At 39.8% G+C, this 23246-nt stretch overlaps 1 protein-coding gene across 6 annotated transcripts in view; it reads left to right on the top strand.

The window, feature by feature from the left end:
* LOC132152702 (E3 ubiquitin-protein ligase MYCBP2-like) overlaps positions 1-21764 on the top strand; it is a 107457-nt gene extending 85693 nt beyond the window's left edge. For 3 of the 6 annotated variants that reach the window (XM_059561514.1, XM_059561517.1, XM_059561516.1), the window contains 32 exons: positions 2279-2411; positions 2679-2801; positions 4937-5101; positions 6622-6720; positions 7727-9346; positions 9464-9633; positions 9743-9987; positions 10089-10256; positions 10357-10514; positions 10680-10879; positions 11326-11475; positions 11580-11740; positions 11889-12045; positions 12188-12412; positions 12675-12740; positions 13002-13241; positions 13385-13474; positions 13596-13676; positions 14950-15216; positions 15303-15586; positions 16223-16319; positions 16466-16585; positions 16822-16923; positions 17023-17151; positions 17448-17580; positions 18387-18490; positions 18597-18785; positions 18879-18986; positions 19654-19863; positions 20184-20291; positions 20583-20748; positions 20927-21764. In XM_059561514.1, coding sequence (XP_059417497.1) covers positions 2279-2411; positions 2679-2801; positions 4937-5101; positions 6622-6720; positions 7727-9346; positions 9464-9633; positions 9743-9987; positions 10089-10256; positions 10357-10514; positions 10680-10879; positions 11326-11475; positions 11580-11740; positions 11889-12045; positions 12188-12412; positions 12675-12740; positions 13002-13241; positions 13385-13474; positions 13596-13676; positions 14950-15216; positions 15303-15586; positions 16223-16319; positions 16466-16585; positions 16822-16923; positions 17023-17151; positions 17448-17580; positions 18387-18490; positions 18597-18785; positions 18879-18986; positions 19654-19863; positions 20184-20291; positions 20583-20748; positions 20927-21042 — 6384 coding nt within the window. In that variant the 3' untranslated portion in view covers positions 21043-21764. The remainder of the gene's footprint in view (positions 1-2278; positions 2412-2678; positions 2802-4936; positions 5102-6621; positions 6721-7726; positions 9347-9463; positions 9634-9742; positions 9988-10088; positions 10257-10356; positions 10515-10679; positions 10880-11325; positions 11476-11579; positions 11741-11888; positions 12046-12187; positions 12413-12674; positions 12741-13001; positions 13242-13384; positions 13475-13595; positions 13677-14949; positions 15217-15302; positions 15587-16222; positions 16320-16465; positions 16586-16821; positions 16924-17022; positions 17152-17447; positions 17581-18386; positions 18491-18596; positions 18786-18878; positions 18987-19653; positions 19864-20183; positions 20292-20582; positions 20749-20926) is intronic. The other 3 variants (XM_059561518.1, XM_059561519.1, XM_059561515.1) reach the window with 2 other exon arrangements.
* Positions 21765-23246: the final 1482 nt, after the last annotated feature.

Raw genomic sequence — 23246 nt, 5'->3', positions numbered from 1 at the left:
ATAATTTCTGTACTGTGGATAACATGGTATATTATATTATATTATAATTTCTGTACTGTAGATACCCTGGTATATTATATTATATTATAATTTCTGTACTGTAGATACCCTGGTATATTATATTATATTATATTATAATTTCTGTACTGTAGATACCCTGGTATATTATATTATAATATAATATAATTTCGGTACTGTAGATACCCTGGTATATTATATTATATTATATTATATTATAATTTCTGTACTGTAGATACCCTGGTATATTATATTATATTATATTATATTATAATTTCTGTACTGTAGATACCCTGGTATATTATATTATATTATATTATATTATATTATATTATATTATATTATATTAAAATTTCTGTACTGTAGATACCCTGGAATATTATATTATATTATAATATAATATAATTTCGGTACTGTAGATACCCTGGTATATTATATTATATTATAATATATTATAATTTCTGTACTGTAGATTCCCTGGTATATTATATTATATTATATTATATTATATTATATTATATTATATTATATTATATTATATTATATTATATTATATTATAATTTCGGTACTGTAGATACTCTGGTATATTACATTATATTTAAATTTTTGTACTGTAGAAACTCTGGTATATTATATTATTATATTATATTATAATTTTTGTACTGCAGATACCCTGGTATATTATATAATATTATAATTTCTGTACTATGGATACCCTGGTATATTTTATTATATTATATTATATTTTAATTTTTGTACTGTAGAAACTCTGGTATATTATTATATTATATTATATTATATTATATTATAATGTCAGTACTGTAGATACCCTGGTATATTATATTATATTATAATATGTTATAATTTCTGTACTGTAGATACCCTGGTATATTATATTATAATATAATATAATTTCTGTACTGTAGATACCCTGGTATATTATATTATATTATAATATGTTATAATTTCTGTACTGTAGATACCCTGGTATATTATATTATATTATATTATATTATATTATATTATATTATATTATATTATATTATATTATATTATATTATAATTTCTGTACTGTAGATACCCTGGTATATTATATTATAATATAATATAATTTCTGTACTGTAGATACCCTGGTATATTATATTATATTATAATATGTTATAATTTCTGTACTGTAGATACCCTGGTATATTATATTATATTATATTATATTATATTATATTATATTATATTATATTATATTATATTATATTATAATTTCGGTACTGTAGATACTCTGGTATATTATATTATATTATAATTTCGGTACTGTAGATACTCTGGTATATTATATTATAATATAATTTCTGTACTGTAGATACTCTGGTATATTATATTATATTATATTATAATTTCGGTACTGTAGATACTCTGGTATATTATATTATATTATATTATAATTTCGGTACTGTAGATACCCTGGTATATTATGTTATATTAAAATTTCTGTACTGTAGATACCCTGGTATATTATATTATATTATAATATAATTTCGGTACTGTAGATACTCTGGTATATTATATTATATTATATTATATTATATTATATTATATTATATTATATTATATTATATTATAATGTCGGTACTGTAGAAACTCTGGTAAATTATATTATATTATCTAAAGATAGCATTTCAAACATTAATGTTATGTAGTATTTTTGTTATGTAATTCATACTACAAATTATTCAAAATACTTAAATTGAAATGCATTTTCTCTAAATCGTATTTCATGATAATTCTACTTAAATTCAAATGACAATTTTGCATCCTGTTTTATGGTTGAATTCAAATTCAGGAATGAAATGGAAGTTCTGAATGGTGCACAACTCTGGTGAACACCTGTTTGATGGCGTTTGAACGGTCTCCATGTGTGATGATGGAGGGCTGCACTTTGCCTCTTTCTTCTCTCAGTAGAGGGTGTGGTGTGTCATGCTGTCTTCAGACGCTCTCCCAATTTACACAAATACTGCTATTCTTCTCACAAATCAAGTCAAATGTCTCCTGTTTCAATTCAGAAATCCTAAAAAATGGAATGGTACATCATGTATTTTTCACATTTCTAAATGCGCCGTTATTTTAGCACCTCTGCTGAATTTTGTTTGCTAGTCAGTTGTGCTCCTCTGGATTGATGTGGGGTCAGGTGTGTGTGTGTGTGTGTGTGTGTGTGTGAGAGAGAGCGCGCGAGAGATGAGGTAAATAAAGCTGTGTCTGTATCAGGTGATTAACCCGGAGGGCACCTGGGTTCAGCTGGATAAGAACAGTGTGGTGGAGTTCTGTGAGAGTGATGATGGGGAGGCCTGGTCTCTGGCCCGAGACAGAGGGGGAAACCAGTACCTGCGTCACAACGAAGGTAATGTGCAAACACTCCTCTCACTTCCAAAAAATGTGCACTTAATTCTATTGAATGTGCACTTTTAATTTACTTGTATTTAAAAAAAAAAACTGAATTATACATTAATGAAATAACAGGCCACTTAAGTATATTTAAAGAGACTGTTCCTTTAAAAAGGAAACCAGTAATGTGAAAGAGCATTCATAAACCATAAGTTGAAATACATCTGGCTGTTAGTTACTGATGATGATTCTTATTAATGCTTTTTGTTTCTCTCTGGAACAGAGCAAGTGATTTTGGAGCATGGAGCGCAGACCCCTCCTCCCAGCCCGTTCTCAGTCCAGACGTTTAACAGGGGTGTGGGCGGCTCCGGGGCGCAGGGCTTTGACTACGGCATCAACAACAAAGGTGAGAGGAAAGATCCCGGAGAGGTGGAAATAAAATGTGATTTATTACTGAGTGACAGTAACACCTTTTTATATATGATTACAGTGCATCTGCCAATGAAACATTTTTTTATGCTAAATATGTCATATTTAATCTGATATATCTTGGTAGTTTGTTTTGTGATGTTAAACATTACTTTACAAAACTGATGCCAATCCAACAGTGGTAGAATAGCCAGCCATACAGGATTTTTTTTTGTGTGTATTCATATTTTAATAACTGTGATTCCTTTATGTTCCTTAAAACCTTTTAGGTTAAATGTGGACCATAATTCTTGTTTTTTATTTCTTTCTTTCTTTTTCTTTCATACATACAGTACCGTTCAAACATTTGGGATTGGTAATATTTTTTGTTTTTGAAAGAAGTGTCTTACGTAAAATACAGTAAAACAGGAGTATTGTGAAACATTATTACTTGAAATAATACTTATGATAATTACAATTCAAAATAAATGATTTTAAATAGTAATTCAAATGTCATGCTATTTAATATATTTTAAATGAAATGTATTTTTGTGATGGCAAAGTTGAATTTTCAGCAGCTATCTTTCTAATTAATGCTGAAAACAGTTGTGCTGCTTAATATTTTCGTGGAAACTCTGATGCATTTTTTCTTTTAGGATTCTTTGAGTATTGAAAAGAACAGTATTATAAGTGTTATAAGTGTCTTTGCTGTCCCTTTAAATTGAATGCATCCTTGCTGAATAAAAGTATTAATTTCTTTCAAAAAATAAAAATCTTGCTGATCCCAAATGCTAGTGAATACTGTTCATGTGATGATCTTTTAAATTCCTTATCCAGTAATTACAAAAACAGGGAAAGTCTTGGAAACTTCATGGAGCCCTGGATATAGTGGATATCAAAACACTGTCTTTTATTAATTTAAAGTGCTGTATGACCCCTAATTAATAAGCAAACAATCATTTGTCTTAATTCAGCTCTGTGCAATCAGAGTAATTGTGTTCTGCATGCTGTGATCTGTGTGTCTTGGCTGTCGTCTGTGGTGTGTGAAGGCATCATTGTGTGCATGGGCAAGACTCTGTGTGCTGCAGCTGGGTCTTACCCAATTATTGTCCACTGGCTCTCACCATACTGTTCTCATGCACCGCTGCTTAGTGGCGTTACCCATAGACCGCTGTCTGATGGGTCCTTCATCACCTCTTATACTTAGATATAGTCTATCTGAATTAAAAAAAGACCCTTGACATAACTATGATGCCTCACTAAATGCTTCTTGACTAAATATTGTCGACATGAAGACAATATTAACCTTAGAATTGCTTAATATTCCAAAGAAAGAAAAAAAGAAGCAATAACTTGCTCTTTCTCTAAAAAGACTTACCATTTGGCCAGTGTCACCTAGGTTATCTTTCTAAATTCCTGCCAGTATTTGCAAATAATTAAAAGTGCAGTCATTTGATAATGTTAATAAAATTCAATAAAGATTACAGTGATAGCACTAAACAAATAAGGTTAAGAAATAAGAATGATAATAAACACATCTATTGGGATACCTTGACCTGTTCTCTAGGGTGAACCTGACCTTAAACAGTCAAAAAGTCTTCTCAGACTTCACTGCAAACAATGCTACATGTTCCATTCTCATATGAAATGTCTACTTTTTTATGATTCAAACAGTTTCTGAGATAAAATCAGTTCCTCCCCTCCCTTTTCCCCTTGATAACTTAGTCTTTTCATGTTGACTTTACCAACTCAATCAGAATATAAGTTTTCAGTAATGTCAGGATACCTGTTAGGTTAGTATTAAAATGTAAAATGTTTAATGCAATTTAACAAACCCCTCACAGAATTTCCATGAGTTGCACTATAAAAGGGATGAAAGCAGAGCATTGGCTTTGTCTGCCAATGTTTTTGTAGGTGTGTTCAGACCTGGGGTTTCATGAAAACATGAAAACCTGACCTACGGCTCCCCCGCCCATTCCTTATTCCCCTCACGTTGGTTCAGCTGACCCACTCACACACCCCATTATTTCCAGTGAGCGTGTTTGTGTGTGGCGTTAAACTGACTAGCGTTTTGTATGGCTCCTTTTAAGGATCATATAAGCAACAGCACTCCCATTGTCTTCCGCATTGCAGGTGACCGGCTGAGTGCCATGCTGAATTCCATTCAGTCTGGGCCTTTCCTCCCAGCTCCTTCCATATTTGAGCAAGCTGCCAAACCTCCCTCTTCCCTTGTCCACAGCCCATTTGTGTTTGGACAATCCCTTTCCCAGCAGCCTCAACCGCATCCACAGCTTCCGAGTAAGTCTGTCCGTCTGTAAGGTAGTGGCGGTGCTTGCTTGCACAGGTGCTGCTTGGTCTTTTCTTAAGCGCTTATTTGTTTAGTATCCCATAGGTTGTGTTGAGATCCGTTTAGGCTTATTTCCCCTGCTTTTCTGTTGGCGTCCACCCGCTTGCTTTCTGTGTTTGAATTGGTATTTTTCCTCTTAAGTTCCTCTTCTGTGTTTCTATTGTAGCTACTAACAGTGTGTGTTTCATGTCAATGTACAGTGCTTAATTTGATCATTCTTTAGCTAAACAGTTAACAAGAGGTCCAGGAATCTGTCCACGCAATCAAAACCTTGCAGTGCTTTACCATTGCATCCCCCAGTGTAATCCACGATCCATAGGTCTGCAGAACAAAAAATGAATTCGGGTTATTTGGATATTAGAGGAGCAAGTGTCACAATATTTTCCACAGTCAAAATACTCTGAATCTGCATTTCAGATTCATTACAGTTCTTCACATTTTGTTCTCACTCTTCTACCACCCTCTTTGCACTGGTTGATGCCCAGTTTTGTTTTAGTCTTGTGCCTGCTTCTACCAGTCTCTGTCTCTCTCACAGTGTCTGTCCTTCTACTTGTTGCTTTTTCTCTATTCATAAATCTTTCCAAGTACCTAGATGCTCATCTGGCCCTGTTTACTCTTAGTGTTAACATCCATCGTGGGTGATCTAATCACCAATTACAGGGCTTAAATGGGGTTGCATATATTTTTGACTGCCAATTTGAAAGTAGTCAAAAGTAGTTAGAAACACACCACACTGTGCTGGTTGTGTAAATACTAATGCATCCCAGACGACACCATCCACCTACTGAACTGCTAGTACTTCATTGCACAAAAACAAGGGTTTTAAATTTTAAACTACCTGTGTAATTTGTACATTTGTAAGAAAATTATTAAATTTTATTTTAAAAATCATACGTCTACATGCACAAGACTTCATAGAACGTCTCTGCTGTAGCTCAGATTATCTAAAATGCTCAGTTAATGTTGGAGCTTGACTGAAATATTGAGCATTTCATTTAAAACAATTTTTGGGGTGAGATTAAAACTTTAAAAGTATATCTAGAAGCAAAAAAATAATTTGTGATGCTGCCTTAGAATTAGAACAGGATTCAAAATGAAGATGTTTACTTTCTAAAATAGCCATCAGGAGCACATCTGTTACATCTGTTTTGAACATGGCAACTGATGCTGTAAGTTATACATGTAGTCACAAAATCTTTAACCCCCTCCCCTTGAAAACAAAGTGGTTACAGTCCACTTTGAAATGCATGTAAATACCAGGTGTAAACTGTGATTTCTCAGTTGTCCATTTGAGATTAGATCACCCAAGACGATTTTTAATATCAAGTGCAAACAGGGCCCTTTTTTCCTCATACAATCCTTTTTCCACTCTCCATTGTTCATTGGCTTTCACTTTCTTTCTCATTCTCTGATGGTTTTCCTTAGTTCAATCCTTATTGCTTACTTTCCTTGCCACTGTTTTCCGCTGTAGATGCTTCATCACGCAGCCTTGCTTCACGTGAGCGTGTGCACAAAAGCAGTGCGACCGGCCCTGGTACCGCTCTCTCATCTCTTGTTCTCAGACAAAAGGGTGGGTAATGCATGTCTTCTCCTGGGAGCACCCTGGAGACTCACTACAGGGAGGGGTTTCATGTCATCCTCTCTTCCACAGTCCATTTATTTCGACTCTTAGGCATGGCAACAGAGTATGTAGTGCTTTGGAATATACCTGGGGACAGGTTTACAAGCTTGACAAAACATTTCACCTGACCTGGGTGCTTTCCATTTGCATCAATTTCTATACATTTGCTACTTTAAAGGGATAGTTCACCCAAAATGTATAGTTCTGACATTAATTACTCTCATATTGTTCCAAACCTGTAAGACCTCAGTTATCTTTGGAACACAAATTAAGATATTTTAATGCATCCTGAGAGCTCTCTGACCCTCCCATAGACAGCAAGGGTACTACCACTATCAAGGTCCAGAAACATAGTTCTTTTGAGCACAAAATATGTTCTCGTAGCTTTGTAAAATTATGGTTGAACCCCTTATGTCACATTAATTATTTTACAGATCTCCTTGCTACGTTTCTGGACCTTGATCATGGTAGTACATTTGCTGTCTATGGGAGGGTCAGAGAGCTCTCGGGATGCATCAAAAATAACTTTATTTGTGTTAAAAAAATGAGCTGAGGTCTTATGGGTTTGGAACAACATGAGGGTGAGTAATTAATGACAGAATTTTCATTTTTGGGCGAACTATCCCTTTAAAGTCTTATGAATACTTAAATTCTTATGTAAATAAATGTTGGTCAGTAAATTTAAATGTAAGGTCATTCTTGGATTTCAGTCGATTCTTGTAGATGTCATTTTAACTTCTATTGTTTTACATTTTTATTTTTTAAGTTCCTCTTATGTTGTAAATTAATTTTTCCCTTACATTTTCAGTTGTAATTTTTACTGTCTTGTTTTTTTTTATTATTGTTGTTATTCTTAAGTATGTGAAAAGGCCTGACAAGTATTTGTGGAGTGCCTCCTGCACAAACGAGTTGCTGAGTTGCACTTTGGTAACTGATGGTGTGTTACGATACACAGGTGACAGGGATAACATGGCCAGTCGGTCTATGTCTCCAGGCAGCAAGCATCGTCAAGAGAGTCGATCCTCCAAAACAGACAGTCATTCTAGCCGATCTGTTGACCAGTTGAAGAGCAAGAACAATGAGAGTCTGTCTGCCAGCGAGGCCCTTATTTTCAAATCAGACACTGGCAAACTGCGGTCTGACTCTCACAGCCGCTCACATTCCCCTAACCACAACACTCTACAAGCCCTGAAAGCTGATGGCCGAACCCCAGGCCTTAGGGCTGAGTCTCCGAACTCGTGCTCCCGTTCCTCCTCACCCAAACAGAAAACCATAAATTCGGGCAGGTCTAGCCCTTCCAGCAACAGTTCCCCACGTTCTTCCTCTCCTCATGATAAGAACCTGCCCTCTAAAGTTAGTCCTTCTTCTAAAGCTCACCTGGACCCTCCACGTGAGAGATCTAAATCTGATTCTTATACGCTAGACCCTGACACTCTTAGAAAGAAGAAGGTTCCTCTCATGGAACCTCTGAGGGGCAGGTCTACGTCTCCCAAGCCAAAAATTTCACCCAAAGAGAGCAAAGGAGGAAGCAGCAATGCCGAGAACCGAGCCCCATCTCCTCATGTGGTTCAGGAAAACCTCCATAGTGAAGTGGTGGAGGTGTGTAGGTCCAGAACCTTGCTATCCAACGATGAAGCCAATGATGAGAATGCAGAGTTGCACAATGCTGAAGAGGGCTCCTCCAAGGTCCACTTTAGTATTGGAAAAGCCCCGGTAAAGGAGGAACTTGAAAGTCGTTCTTCACCCAAAGTCAGCCGTAAAACCTCCAGCAGGCACGTGAGACCCAAAAAAGACAAATCAGGACCACTCTTTAAGGGTGAAAACGTGCATCCCACTGAACCCGCCAAGCAAGCCATGTCGCCTTCTGTTGCAGAATGTGCCCGTGCTGTTTTTGCTGCATTCCTGTGGCATGAGGGCATAGTGCATGATGCCATGGCATGTTCTTCCTTCCTCAAGTTCAACCCTGAGCTGACCAAAGAACATGCACCCATCCGTAATTCTCTCAGCTGCCAGCAGGGTTTTGAGGAGAAGGAGAGCAAACTGAAGAACCGCCACTCTCTGGAGATCTCCTCGGCACTCAACATGTTCAACATATCGCCACATGGCCCAGACATTTCCAAGATGGGTAGCATCAACAAGAACAAGGTTCTGTCCATGCTAAAAGAGCCACCCTTGCCTGAGAAGTGCGAGGATGGAAAAAGTGAGGTGGTCTCCTATGAGATGACCAGCCACTCCTCCGTGAGGTCTAAGTCCATCTTGCCTCTCACCCTCCAGCACTTAGTAGCCTTCTGGGAGGACATATCCATGGCTACCATAAAAGCGGCTTCACAGAATATGATCTTCCCGAGTCCGGGGTCCAGTGCTATCCTTAAAAAGAAGGAAAATGAAAAGGACAGCAAGAAGACCAAGAAAGAGAAGAAGAAGAAGGAGAAAGCGGAGGTTCGCCCCAGGGGTAACCTCTTTGGGGAGATGGCGCAGTTAGCTATGGGAGGCCCAGAGAAGGATACCATCTGTGAGCTGTGTGGAGAGTCTCACCCATACCCTGTTACCTACCACATGAGACAGGCCCACCCAGGTACAGTGCCGTCAATTCTTGGGTCTTACTCCATTCTGATTTATTCAGAGCAGTTCAAAGTTTATACAGTCCAATAGATTAAGCATATCATCAGTTCTCCGTATTGTGTTCTTTCAGGCTGTGGGCGGTATGCTGGAGGTCAGGGCTATAACAGTATTGGTCACTTTTGTGGAGGCTGGGCTGGTAATTGTGGAGATGGTGGGATTGGAGGAAGCACCTGGTACTTGGTGTGTGATCGTTGTAGAGAGAAGTACCTGAGAGATAAACAAACAGCTGCCAGAGAAAAGGTATACCTGTCATGACCAATGTAGGGAGATGCATAATATTTGTAGATAGCGCATGTCTAAAACAGTGTATAATTCTTTCTTGGGTTCGACCCTGTGGTTCTTGGATCAGGTTAAGCAGTCAAGGAAGAAACCTCTCCAGGTGAAAACCCCACGGGCTCTGCCCACGATGGAGGCCCACCAGGTGATCCGTGCCAATGCACTGTTCCTGCTGTCTCTGAGCAGTGCTGCTGAGCCAAGTCTACTTTGCCATCACCCACCTAAACCCTTCCACGCATATCTGCCCAGCCTCAAAGAGGGTGTGTCTGAGGAACTACCCAACAAGACGGGCTGCCTCTATCTGCAAACGCTAGCCCGGTAAATACCTTGTGTTCACCTTGATCACTATGGGCTGCACTGTTGAAGTAATTCAGTGTTTTGGATATCTCATGGAGTCTTTCTCAATGACCTTTTTGCAGCCAACACACTGAGAACTTTGGGGTCTATCAAGATGACAACCTGTTTCAGGATGAGATGCGTTACCTGCGTTCAACGTCAGTTCCTGCTCCCTACATCTCAGTCACTCCAGATGCCTGCCCCAATGTTTTTGAAGAGCCAGGAAGTAACATGAAGTCCATGCCCCCAAGGTACTCTATTAAGCTTCCCACCTCCCAAAGTACTGTGTCCTATGAACATTTTATGTTATGATATGCTTATTATGTCTTTATGATGTCTTTGTTCCTTTAGTTTGGAAACAAGTCCAATCACAGACAGTGACACAGCCAAGCGGACAGTATTCCAGCGCTCCTATTCAGTGGTTGCCTCGGAGTATGATAAGCAGCACTCATCCTCCCCAGCACGGGTCAAAGCAGTACCGAGACGCAGGGTACACAGCGGAGATGCAGGTAATGTTGTCACTTTGTACAACACCGTTACAAATGTCTAATTAATTCAGCTAACTGTTACAATAATGACAGTGCCAGTACAGAATTTTACTATTGTGATAATTTACAATTCAAAAGTTGAGTTAAACATTTTAAATGTGAGTTAATTTCTACTGATCTTTACAGAAGTTGGGTCATCTCTGCTGCGTCACCCTTCTCCTGAGTTGTCTCGACTGATCTCAGCCCATGGCTCTCTCAGCAAGGGTGAAAGGAACTTCCAGTGGCCTGTGCTGGCATTTGTTATCCAGCATCATGATCTAGAGGGTCTGGAGGTGGCTATGAAACATGCACTCCGCAAATCAGCCTGCAGGGTGTTTGCCATGGAGGTCAGCGGTGTTCTCTCAGACATTCTCTCTTTCATTCCTCCTCTTCTTGTCCCAAATTGTACAGTCATAGACAGACATTGTTGAATATGAACTATGATTTAACTGTGGGTTCCCAGGATCATGAAAAAACCTGAAAACTTTCAAAATTGGATATGGGGATTTCAAAACTGTGATTATGTCTGGAAAAGTATATTTATACAGTCTATGGAAAATTCTATTGTAATAATAAATATAGTAAATAAGATTGAAAGTACTTTTTTATATATATTACAGCTGTTTTTTTTGTTTTTCATTAAATTATTTTTTTAATGAATGCAGTCACATACAAGACATGTATTTAAAATCATTATCCAATTATCACAATTGACTAGAGAAGTAATGGAAATTTAGTCAGAAGTAGTTCTGGGAACTCTTAACAAACCTTTTGTTCTTCATTTCCTTCTCAGGCTTTTAATTGGCTGCTGTGTAATGTTACCCAAACCTGCTCCCTCCATGATATCCTGTGGCACTTTGTGGCGTCTCTGACTCCATCTCCCTTTGAGACGGAAGATGAGGAGGATGAAGAGAACAAAGGGAACAAGGAGAACCTCGAGCAGGTGTGGCCTTACGACAGCACACCTAATGGTTTTTTAATAAGTCACTATTCACTTGAGATGAACAGGTTTTTCTGACATGGGACCGTTTTCGTCTTTTCTTGCAGGAGAAGGATCTAGGTGTCTGTGAGCACCCCCTGTCTGACATTCTCATTGCAGGCGAGGCGGCTCACCCACTGCCCCACACCTTCCACCGTCTGCTCCAGACCATCTCTGACCTCATGATGTCACTTCCCAGTGGAAGCTCACTTCAGCAGATGGCCCTGAGGTATCTTCTGCCTGTTCACAGAGACACCATTAGCAATCTAGCAATCTTAGTAACCACATACTGCAATTACAACAACCCACAACACACGCTCAACCTACATTGTCTTCAGAAATGTATAAATCTAGTATTTGTTTGGCTGTTTCACTAGATGTTGGAGTCTTAAATTCAAGCAATCAGATCATCAGTTCCTGCACCAGAGTAACGTGTTTCACCACATCAACAACATCCTGTCCAAATCAGATGATGGGGACAGTGAGGAGAGTTTTAACATCAGCGTACAGTCGGGATACGAAGCGATTAGTCAGATGGTAAACTTTCCATTAACTTCATCTGTGTTGATTGACATGACTTTCTTTCCTGATGCTTTTACACGTATGCACTTGGCAGAAGCTTTTATCTAAATTGGTCTACACTGAAATGAAGGTATACCTTTTACATGTTCTGCAGGAACTTTGTGTGGTGACCTGTCTGAAAGATCTGACCAGCGTGGTAGACATTAAAACGTCCAGCCGACCAGCCATGATTGGCAGCCTGACTGATGGCTCCACTGAGACGTTCTGGGAGTCTGGAGATGAAGATAAGAACAAGACAAAGAGCATCACTATCAGCTGCGTCAAAGGCATCAATGCGTCATATGTCTCTGTCCATGTCGACAACTCTCGTGACATTGGAGTGAGTTTGCGTGTGTTCTCTGTTTTTCTGTCCATTCTTAGTATATTAATACCACTCTGTGTGTTGGCCAGCTGTTAATTCTGTATACGTTTTATAAAGTGTTTAAAGTGCATAAGGTCTATATAACCTTCAAACCTTCAAATATGACATTTTGTCTGACAATTTTCTAGTTTGAATTAATTGTTTTGTGATATTTTTGTATTTATACATGTATCTGTAAACAGCTAGTGATTTATATAACCTGTGCTTTGTGTTCTGTCAGAATAAAGTCACGTCAATGATATTCCTTTGTGGGAAGGCTGTGGAAGATCTCTGCAGAATCAAACAGGTGGGACGTATATCAAAGAGTGAATGTTTTTACAATTTGGTAAAAAAAAAAAAAAACTGTTAAGGCACCCTTTTATCTATACTTCTGCATATAACATTAAGTTGGAAAAAGGCAGTAAACTCATAGTCCTGAGGTCCAAGAGTTACTAGGCAACAACCAAAGTGCTTATCAAAGCATGTCTGCAGGGAAATCACCAGATCAGCCTGGGGTCCCTCAAGGCCTCCAGGGTCGTTTCACTGAATGGAATTTTTGTTGTCTCAGATTGACTTAGACTCGAGGCACATGGGCTGGGTGACCAGCGAGCTGCCTGGAGGAGACCATCATATGATCAAGATCGAGCTTAAGGGTCCTGAGAACACGCTTAGGGTACGGCAGGTCAAAGTGCTTGGCTGGAAGGAGGGCGAGAGCATCAAGATTGCTGGGCAGATATCAGCCAGTGTAACTCAGCAGAAGAACTGCGAGGCTGAGACACTGCATGTCTTCCGCCTCATTACATCACAGGTAAGCAAGCTCAAAGGCACAAACCGCAGTAAGGCTGCATCATCAGTGTCAGTACCACCGTACATCAAACGCTGCAGTGTAGAACACTCGTCCAAAGGTACTGTTTAAAGAAAGGCTAAAGTCATTTGTATGTGTTTGTGTAGGTATTTGGAAAACTCATTTGTGGTGATGCAGAACCAACACCAGAACAAGAAGAGAAGAACCTGCTCTCCTCACCTGAGGGTGAAGACAAGGTCAGTACCAGAATCCCTTGTGTTTGGTGGCTCGTTACAACCACCATTGCTCAATGCCATATCAAGCACTGAAGCATAAGATGAAGTTGTTCAAATTATGTTCTAAATGTTTTGTCTTCAGGCTACATCTGATGCAGACTTGAAGGAGCACATGGTTGGCATTATTTTCAGCAGGAGCAAACTGACCAACCTTCAGAAACAGGTAACACCATCGAAACTACTCTCAGCTCTCTATTAAATAAAGCAAGCTTCCTAAAAATTGATGAAGAAGTGATAGAAGTGTTGATTATGAAGTACCAATACATTTCTCAAAAAATAGTTCTGTCTTAGTAAAAAGTTTATATTTTTCAAGGTAGAATGAATGACTAGTGAATGAATGAATACAAAAAATGCATGACCACCAGTAGGTTTGAAATAAAATTAAAAAAAGCATTGCAAGTTTTCTAGGGCTAATTATAATATTTTATAACAATTATAAAATGATTGTTTTGGACATAAATATTCATAACCAGCCATTATGCATTAATGATGTTTAAAGGTTACCATTTTGGTAATTCTTACCTAAAGCTCCTATTGGATTAATAGGATTAATCAAATCAAATTGGATTAAAACACATCATATTTGAACTGACAGTCACACATGGTCTATTCACCAAAGTTCAATTATTTCAACGCAACCTCAGATTGGGTAAAACAAATTCTGCAATATGCTTATGGTTTGAACTCCACATTGTTGTTTGTTTTGGAAATAGTGAAAAGGTCATTTAACACCAATCTGCTAATAAATCAATTAGCCTTTTCAGTTGGTAGATGATTTTGGATGAGCTAGCTTTGAAAGCATAAGATCCCACCCTCCCTGCAATCACTCTCCAAAGCCACGCCTCCTCTGACACACATGAACACACACAGGCAGACCAGAGTCTAGCCAGAGACACGATGATAGATGGTGTTGGTGGAGGGTTGAATGCAAGCCTGTCAGATTACCTCATGTCTCATTCACCACTGAGAAAACTTTACAATGCAAAGTGTATAATATTACAATACTAACGCCTTCCATTCTCACTCAGTCTGCATTAATGTAATAGAACACAGACCGAAGGATACGATTGGATGAACCTTTTATGGTCCTACTTTCAACCAGCTTGACACAAAATTATTTTGAATCAAATCATACCCCGCCTTTAAGTCGTGACCTATCAAATACTGTTTCTTTGTCCAAGCCTCTTTAGGAATTCTCAATTCAGAATCTCAACAGCTGTTTATGAGCATTGTTTATTTATAGCACATATTTAAACCAAGATAAAAAAAAATGTTAACACTACAGTCTCTGTGCTCACTGTAGAGCGATCTACATCCATTACTTATGAGGTTCCATTCCAGGCTGTGGACAGGCAGCCTTTCCCTGTTCCCAAGTCTCTATAAATTGCTTCTCTTAAAATGCCAGTTACGCCACACCTCACTGTTTTCCTCCTCAGGTATGTGCCCATATTGTCCAGGCCATCCGTATGGAGGCCACTCGAGTGCGGGAGGAATGGGAGCACGCCATTTCCAGCAAGGAGAACGCCAACTCTCAGCCCAGTGACGACGACGCCTCTTCTGATGCTTACTGCTTTGAGCTGTTGTCTATGGTGCTGGCCTTGAGTGGATCTAACGTTGGGCGGCAGTACCTGGCCCAGCAGCTCACCCTACTGCAGGACCTCTTCTCTCTCCTTCACACCGCCTCGCCACGCGTCCAGAGACAGGTTTGTGAACACATCGACAACTGCTAGTCTTTAACTTGACTTTCTAGAATCAGGATCTGGAAAGCAACACTGTTCTTGCCATGCAGGTGACGTCTCTGCTCAGACGCGTTCTTCCTGAGGTCACTCCCATGCGTCTGGCCAGCGTCATCGGCGTAAAGGCTCTACCGCCAGCAGACATCAGTGATATCATCCACTCCACCGAGAAGAGCGACTGGAGCAAGCTGGGCATTTTAGATATGTTTCTGGGCTGCATCGCAAAGGCCCTCACTGTGCAGCTCAAGGCCAAGGGCACCACTATAGTTGGCACAGCTGGCATGGCTGCAGGCAAAGGAGTCACTACAGTCACTCTGCCCATGGTCTTCAACTCAAGGTCAGCTTGCTCGCATTGTGCCATTGTGAAAATGACACGGCAATGCATCACATTTGCTGAATGGAATCCATTACTTGTTTTTTAGTAATTTAGGAGTGTTGATTCCAAAAATCACTTCACGCATTTTCACAAAATACGTGCATTTCATAGCATTTTTGCTTTCGACAACCATTTGTAAGGTGAAGATGTCCCTGCCAGAAAAACATGCCAAAAAGACATGATTCTAAGCTTCCTCTGAGCCAGATTCAAATTATTCATTTAAATCTCAGCCGATCTGAAGGCTTGAATCCTCATATACATTTTATCCACTTATTTGCAGATTTTAAGTTCAATTATACATTTTAAATACTACTTTTTAATCATTCAAAACTTTTGTTATTTTAGTGCAGTAAAGCTAAAATATAAGTATATGGGTCAAAGATAGAAAGTGGTTTTCAAGCATTAAAACACATTTATTAAAGCTTTTTAAAAAATTTCTGCAGTTTAGAATGTCCCGTTTAATTGTTTTGCTCATTTTTATGAGGCAAATCACTTTTTCTTAAATGCGGAGTCTGAAATGATCTTATTAAGGGTCTGAAATTAATAAGGGAATATATATATTTAACTTTCCATTGATCTTTTTGTCTGTTTGTGCAGCTACATACGGCGTGGAGTAAGTCACTGGTGGATGAAGGGCTCCACTCCTCCTCAGATCGCTGAGATTATCATTAAACTTGTCAAAGACATGGCTGCTGTGAGTAATGATGCCTCATCTAATAATAAACACCATTTTTGCCTCAACAATATGCATGGATTAGCTGTTCAGCTTCATGATTGCAGATGTGTTTTAATGAATTTATAGAAATGTTCCTCCATCATTTAAGTGTCTTTTTACCCCAGGGTCACCTCTCAGATGCCTGGTCCAGGGTGACTAAGAATGCTATTGCTGAGACCATCATTGCGCTCACTAAGATGGAAGAGGAGCATCGCTGTCCAGTGCGCTGCATCGCCACCACTCGGGTACGCTTCATCTGTCACAACTGAACATTTGCCAACTAGGCCAGTATTACTCAGGATCCTTCAGCTGGAGGATCAGGGGCGATTGATGGGTGGGGTTTACCATGTCATGTGATCTTATAAAGCTCAGCAGCAGAATGAAATGAAATATCAACTGATTACTTTTAGGCTCCTACAGTCATGGAGTCATGTGTACATATTGAATTTAAATTTCTAATTGTTCTGCTTCCTCTCGTCAGCTGTGGCTCGCATTGGCCTCTCTGTGTGTGCTGGATCAGGACCACGTGGACCGACTGTCTTCAGGACGCTGGATGGGCAAAGATGGGCAGCAGAAGCAGATGGTACGGCACACTGGGTCTGACAGCTACAAAGCACAATCAGTGCAAAGGTACATGAAGTCCTTCTGCTGAGATTGAGCTCTTTACCTCTTTAATTTGCAGCCCATGTGTGATAACCATGATGACGGGGAGACGGCAGCCATCATTCTGTGTAATGCTTGTGGAAACCTGTGCACCGACTGCGACCGCTTCCTCCATCTCCACCGCCGCACACGGACCCACCAGAGACAGGTGAACCTGAATGCCCAAACACATCAAATCACCTAATTACTGTCCGGTTGTTCATTTGACATCATGTTAAAAATAAACACAGGGGGCAGAGTTAATATAATAAATGCTGCTTTAAAAAAAATATGGTACCGAGAGTATTACGGTAGATCATAAAAATATAAGATTTATGTTCTACGTTTGTTTTGTGCTTCTAGTAAAGTTAATGAAATTACGATGGGATATAATTATGTGGAGTTTGAATTAGAAAAAGTATCATTTTAAGTTTTTTCATAACACATTCCCTGGTTTATGCACAGGTCTTTAAGGAGGAGGAAGAGGCCATTAAGGTGGACCTACATGAAGGCTGTGGGAGAACCAAACTCTTTTGGCTCATGGCGTTGGCTGATTCTAAGACCATGAAGGCCATGGTGGAGTTCCGCGAGCACACAGGTGACTTCCTTTGTTCATTATAGTGTTAATAATGTGTAGAGAAGAGAAGAGAAGAGAAGAGAAGAGAAGAGAAGAGAAGAGAAGAGAAGAGAAGGAAGTGGACATGTTTTTCCATATAAACACTGCTGTTCATTTTTATCAATACAGTATTTTCCCCTCTGTGTCCCTGCAAGTCATCAAATGCATAAATGTCCATTTAATTCTAAGTCAGAACAGTTATGCCTATTACCTATGAAATCAAAAATGTATATACAAAATTAGCTGCAAGTAATGTGCAAGATATTAAAACACAACACATTTTCTGCAGTATTTTAATATACATTTCATATCTCTTACTGTAGATTTTTAAATATTGCCTTTTGGGTTTTTGGAAGCGTTTTCTTCCTATTCAGTGTTTTCACTGATTTTAATTTTTTGGTTTTTATTATTAATACCTATATTACCTACACCATCAACAAAACTTACCAGTGAAACTGTAAATACATCTACAGATCTGACAGCTACAGTGCACTACGGTGTCTACAGACGCATTACAAAAGCCTGGAACAGAATATTATGAAATATGTTCAATGTTAGATAACAGATAAAAAAGAGAGCAGTTCACAACAGGGATTCTTTAGCCGCCATAATTTAAATCTTTGCTGCATTTTAGTCACTATTGGTGGCATTTGTGCCCTGCATAATTTTTGACGTCTGACCGGTAGGCGACAGCTGTGATATGTCCTATATTCAGTATTTGTCCTATATTTCGTTATTTGACTAGTGCCTAGTTATAGCTAAAATGGCATTATTGTACTGTCCCTCAGGTAAACCAGCTTCCAGCAGTTCAGACGTCTGCCGCTTCTGTGGCACCAGGAACGGCACAGAGCTGTCTGCAGTAGGAAGTGTATGTTCAGACCAAGACTGTCAGGTATTCACTCAAAATGGCAGAATGATATGCTTTTTTAAACTGTGAAATGTTTCACTGGAATTCAGTGCACTCACAAGCATACTGGTGTATTTTAATTCATGTGTAGGAGTACGCAAAGCTGGCCTGCAGTAAGACTCATCCGTGCGGTCACCAGTGTGGAGGGGTCAAAAATGAAGAGCTGTGTCTGCCCTGTTTACATGGTTGTGACAAAACCGCAGCCTGTCTGAAACAGGACGCTGATGATATGTGCATGATTTGCTTCACTGAGGCTCTGTCTGCTGCTCCAGCAATCCAGGTACAGTAGAAAACTGTCACTGTGTGAGATGGATAAAGAATTACATACATGCAGGATATCCGCATGTAACTGTCTGTCCTGGTTTATGTGCAGCTGGACTGCAGTCACGTATTTCATCTTCAGTGCACAAGAAGGGTTCTGGACAACCGCTGGCTTGGGCCCAGGATAACCTTCGGGTTCATGTCTTGCCCTATTTGCAAGGTAAATAAGCTGGTCTGGACTCACTTTGAGTTAAAGGTTGGGCTGGATGATTAATCAGAATAAAATCAAAATCACACTAATTGCAAAGATTGTATTTTACTTAGACATATGTGCCGAGTCAAAGTGAAGGACAGCACTGTGTTCATTTACACGCGAGCAGCTCATAATCCAGTGTTTTCAGAGTCTCAGGGCAGCTCAGTTCAGAGGAAATAAAAAAAAAAAACGTGCACCAATCATATTTCCAGACTGAGAAGCTACAAGGGCACCCTCCGCCAGATAAAAGCCTGATGGTTTAATTTTTGAAAATTGAGTAATTAAGACATTAATATCGGTATTGTAATTTTACCGTTGCACAGTCAATTAAAATAATCATTTTTCTTAAATACTTTAAATAATAGAACAGTAGTAATTGTTCGTAATTTTTCATATTATAATTTAATAATAATAACTATGACATAATGACAATTCATAATCACAAAGACCGTCTTCTCTCTGGTCACGTACTGTATGTCAGAGTTCTCCAGTCATCTAGTCCGCAATCATTTAGACTTCTCTGTTCTTCAAACCAAAGCCAGTCTAAACTCTTCCTTCACGCTGCTCATGATATCTTAACAGCTCCTGTACCTGCAATTTGATGCGTCTTTCTTGTTTTGCGTTTCCATTTTAGAACAAAATCAACCACTCTGTCCTAAAAGATCTGCTGGACCCCATCAAAGAGCTGTATGAGGACGTGAGGAGGAAGGCTTTAATGAGACTGGAGTATGAAGGACTGCACAAGAGTGAAGCCATCACGATGGCTGGAGCTCGGTTCTACAATAACCCTGCTGGATTTGCCATGAACAGATACGCTTACTACGTCTGCTACAAGTGCAAAAAGGTTCGATCTTTGGTTTTGTGTAGTGTTCACACACTTCCAGTGGAACACAGAAGCAGTGGTTTTAAACAATCCTCCTCTTATATTATAGCTGAGGAAGCTTTCAGAAAGAGATCAGTTTGGGTTTGACTGAACTGCCCCTTTAAGGATGTCTCCGTTTACTATGAATCGAATGGAAAAACATGGTTGACAGAAAAGATTAAACGCAGCTCACTCCTGTAAAGCAAGAGCTATTTTCCAGCATGAAACGAGATTTAGAAGATATGCCATAATGAAGCCATTTCTCCAGCTGTTGTGCTAAGTGTGCCTTCTGACTCATCCAGGCCTATTTTGGGGGAGAAGCTCGCTGTGATGCCGAGGCAGGACAAGGCGATGATTATGATCCCCGTGAGCTCATCTGTGGTGCATGCTCAGATGTGTCCAGAGCACAGGTCAGTGGGACAACAGTGTTTGGAAGAAAAAAAAACTAGCCACATTTCATGTGCTTGCATGCTTTGTTTACGATTCTGTTTTTAACACAGAGAGCTGCAGAAATGAGTTCAAAAACCTAGAAACCCAGTTACCTGGTTCCAAAGTCAATGGCTTTTTAAATGAGTTTATGGTTAAGCATGTGATTGACCGTTTGTAATGACGAATCACAGCAAAAGGAGAGAAAGAGAATGGTTGTGAGGAATATACTGCTTTGGAATGAGGTTGTTTAGAGTGCTTTCTATTTTTTGCAGATGTGCTCTAAACACGGGACAGATTTCCTGGAGTATAAATGTCGTTACTGTTGCTCTGTGGCTGTATTCTTCTGCTTTGGGACGACGCATTTTTGCAACGCCTGTCATGATGATTTCCAGAGGATGACCAGTGTCCCGAAAGAAGAGCTGCCTCATTGTCCCGCTGGTACAACACTTCATACATGTTATAATAAGTGCTTGCACTAAAACTTCCCAGAAACTCATGTATCATCCTTCTCTTGTTGAATTAGGCCTCTGTTTAATGACAAGCTGTTATTGAAATTGCTTAAGCCACCAAACTGGCAAGACAACATGTCGACATCATTTTCATTCTCTCCTCACAGGACCAAAAGGAAAGCAGTTGGAAGGAAGCGAGTGTCCCCTGCATGTGGTGCATCCTCCCACCGGAGAGGAGTTCGCTCTGGGCTGTGGCGTGTGTAGAAATGCCCATACCTTCTAAACGCCTACAGTGATCTCTCTATATATATATATTCACCCTCCTGTGGCGGCCAACTCCCTCTTTAGCGCAGCCCGAGAGCAGATACACCGGACGTCCTGTTCTGAGGGGGCTGTGACGGGCCGCTGTGCTCCAGGGTGCATCCTCCCCTCTCTGTAGATGCTGAAGAATGAACAAAAAGAACAAAAAAGTAACGTTGTGACGTGTTTGCATGCAGCCGTTGTAACCCTGCGGCTTGTAGAAACGTTGCACACCTCCTGACCACTGAAGGGTAACAATGTATGGAGGATTTTGGGTTCCGAGACCACCGGGGATGGGCCATGATTTCAGCTTCTCGAATACACGTTTAAGATTTTATTGTTGTATGTAAACTGACTTTGTTTTCGTAATCCTGTACAGTATTCCTTCACTTTCGGAGTGCATCATGGGTAAGATTCAAATGCTATAAGAGGACTTAAGTATGTGACGCTGGAGGAAAATGGTGTACGATTTATCTAATCTTGTATATAATGGCAGTAACCCTTCATATGTGTTTTCCGGCATTGCTACTCTCTTCACTTCAGTTTCGTTTGATATTCTGGGTTATGTTTTGAGCCAGAACTTTTAATGAAGTGCAATACTGGGTGTGCCTCCTCCTCGCAGATGTAAACATATGGAATGTATGTCAATAAAGCCACTGTACATTTTCTACAGTGATACACACGCTGTTGTGTTTTCCCCTGTAAGTGTGCTATCTTTTCTGTAGTCAGGTCGTTATCGAGGGGCTTGTTGTCTGCGGTGTCTTCCCTGTTGTCTCAATGACGTTGTATAAACCCCCTTTTCTGTCATTTTAAAACGAAGGTGAGTATGTTCTGCTTTTGTATTGTAAGAACACGACTCCTTGGGGCCAGTCTTCACACCGAGTCAAAGGACCGTGAGGCAAAACGAGAGCTATATAAGTAATTGTGGTTGTTTTTGGAGGCATATAGGGAGGATTGTTTGTGAGGTGTGATTAACAGCTGCTGTTAAAGACAAAAAAAAATTGCAACTTGTGAATCTGCTTTGTATAATTATCTGTGGATGGAGCTGAGTAGTAATAATAAACCGGGTTCTCTGTTCAGCAAGGTACATTACGAAAGGAGCGTCCTGTGCTTTTCTTTCATGTCTCATTGGTCGTTTCTCACACGGTACGTCTAAAGAGGTTTATTTCCCGAAATAGCAACGCGGTTTATTTAGGTACATTTAAGTTTGGACTTTGGTTTAGGTATATGTGTATGTGCAGGGTTGCCAGGTTTTTACTATAAACCCCGCCCAAACGCATTCCGAAAGGTAAAATGCACATTTTTGGTAGGGTTCACCTGGTAAAATCAGCATTGTATTTAGCCAGGGAATAAATATCGTGTTATTGGGACCGGACATGAAAACAACCCGCTACGATAGTGTTAAAGTAGCCGAGACAGTTCCGCGGGAAAATTACGGACTTTGGCAACACTGGCTCAGAGCCACTCTGCACTTGCTGTTTGTGTGTGCGCGAAAAGACCAATCACAATCCAGAATGCAAAACAAATGCGAGCAAGCCAGCCAATTGGAATTTATATGCAAATGTACTTCGTGTCACAACGTACTGCATTTTGACGCGATGAAAAGGGATTTTAAAATGTTATGTTTTGACTCAAAAATACAAACAGATGGCACACCTAACACAGAAAGTGTCTACAAAATAATTCTGAAATGTATATGCGCATTTAAGTAAACTGGCGCATTTGAAAGCACAATAATAACAACATTTGTCACGTGGTGCGTTACCTTTCTCCGTGCTGCTGAGGCTCGAGCAAACACACATTGAGACACTAGCGAATGATTGGACGGCTTCCTATTAGCATGTTTCCACATACTAATAATTAGAGCCACGCATTAAAAGCGTACACATATGAATGCCTGTCGTACTGAAGGCTGTTTTATGAAGGGCTCGGTTTTTGAGCCGCAGTGCGCCCCCTGGAGGAAGATTCCGGTAATAACCCGCTCTCGCTAGACAACAACTCCGCCATTTCCAGCCGGAGGGAGGCGGGGACACGGAGATCTCCCGCGGTACAGAGCTCAGCGAGAGAAGTAGGTCAACCAGCAACATCGCCGAGACGCACGCACCCAGACTCCCGTGAAAACAACAGCGTAAAACGACCTAAATTCACCCATCCGTCTCCAATGCGTGTCCTCTGCGCCGCGCGGAT

This window comes from Carassius carassius, chromosome 11, assembly GCF_963082965.1.
Source record: "Carassius carassius chromosome 11, fCarCar2.1, whole genome shotgun sequence".
Lineage (NCBI taxonomy): Eukaryota > Metazoa > Chordata > Actinopteri > Cypriniformes > Cyprinidae > Carassius > Carassius carassius.
Note: the sequence above shows the minus strand (reverse complement) of the source record. Positions and strands in the feature narration are given on the sequence as shown.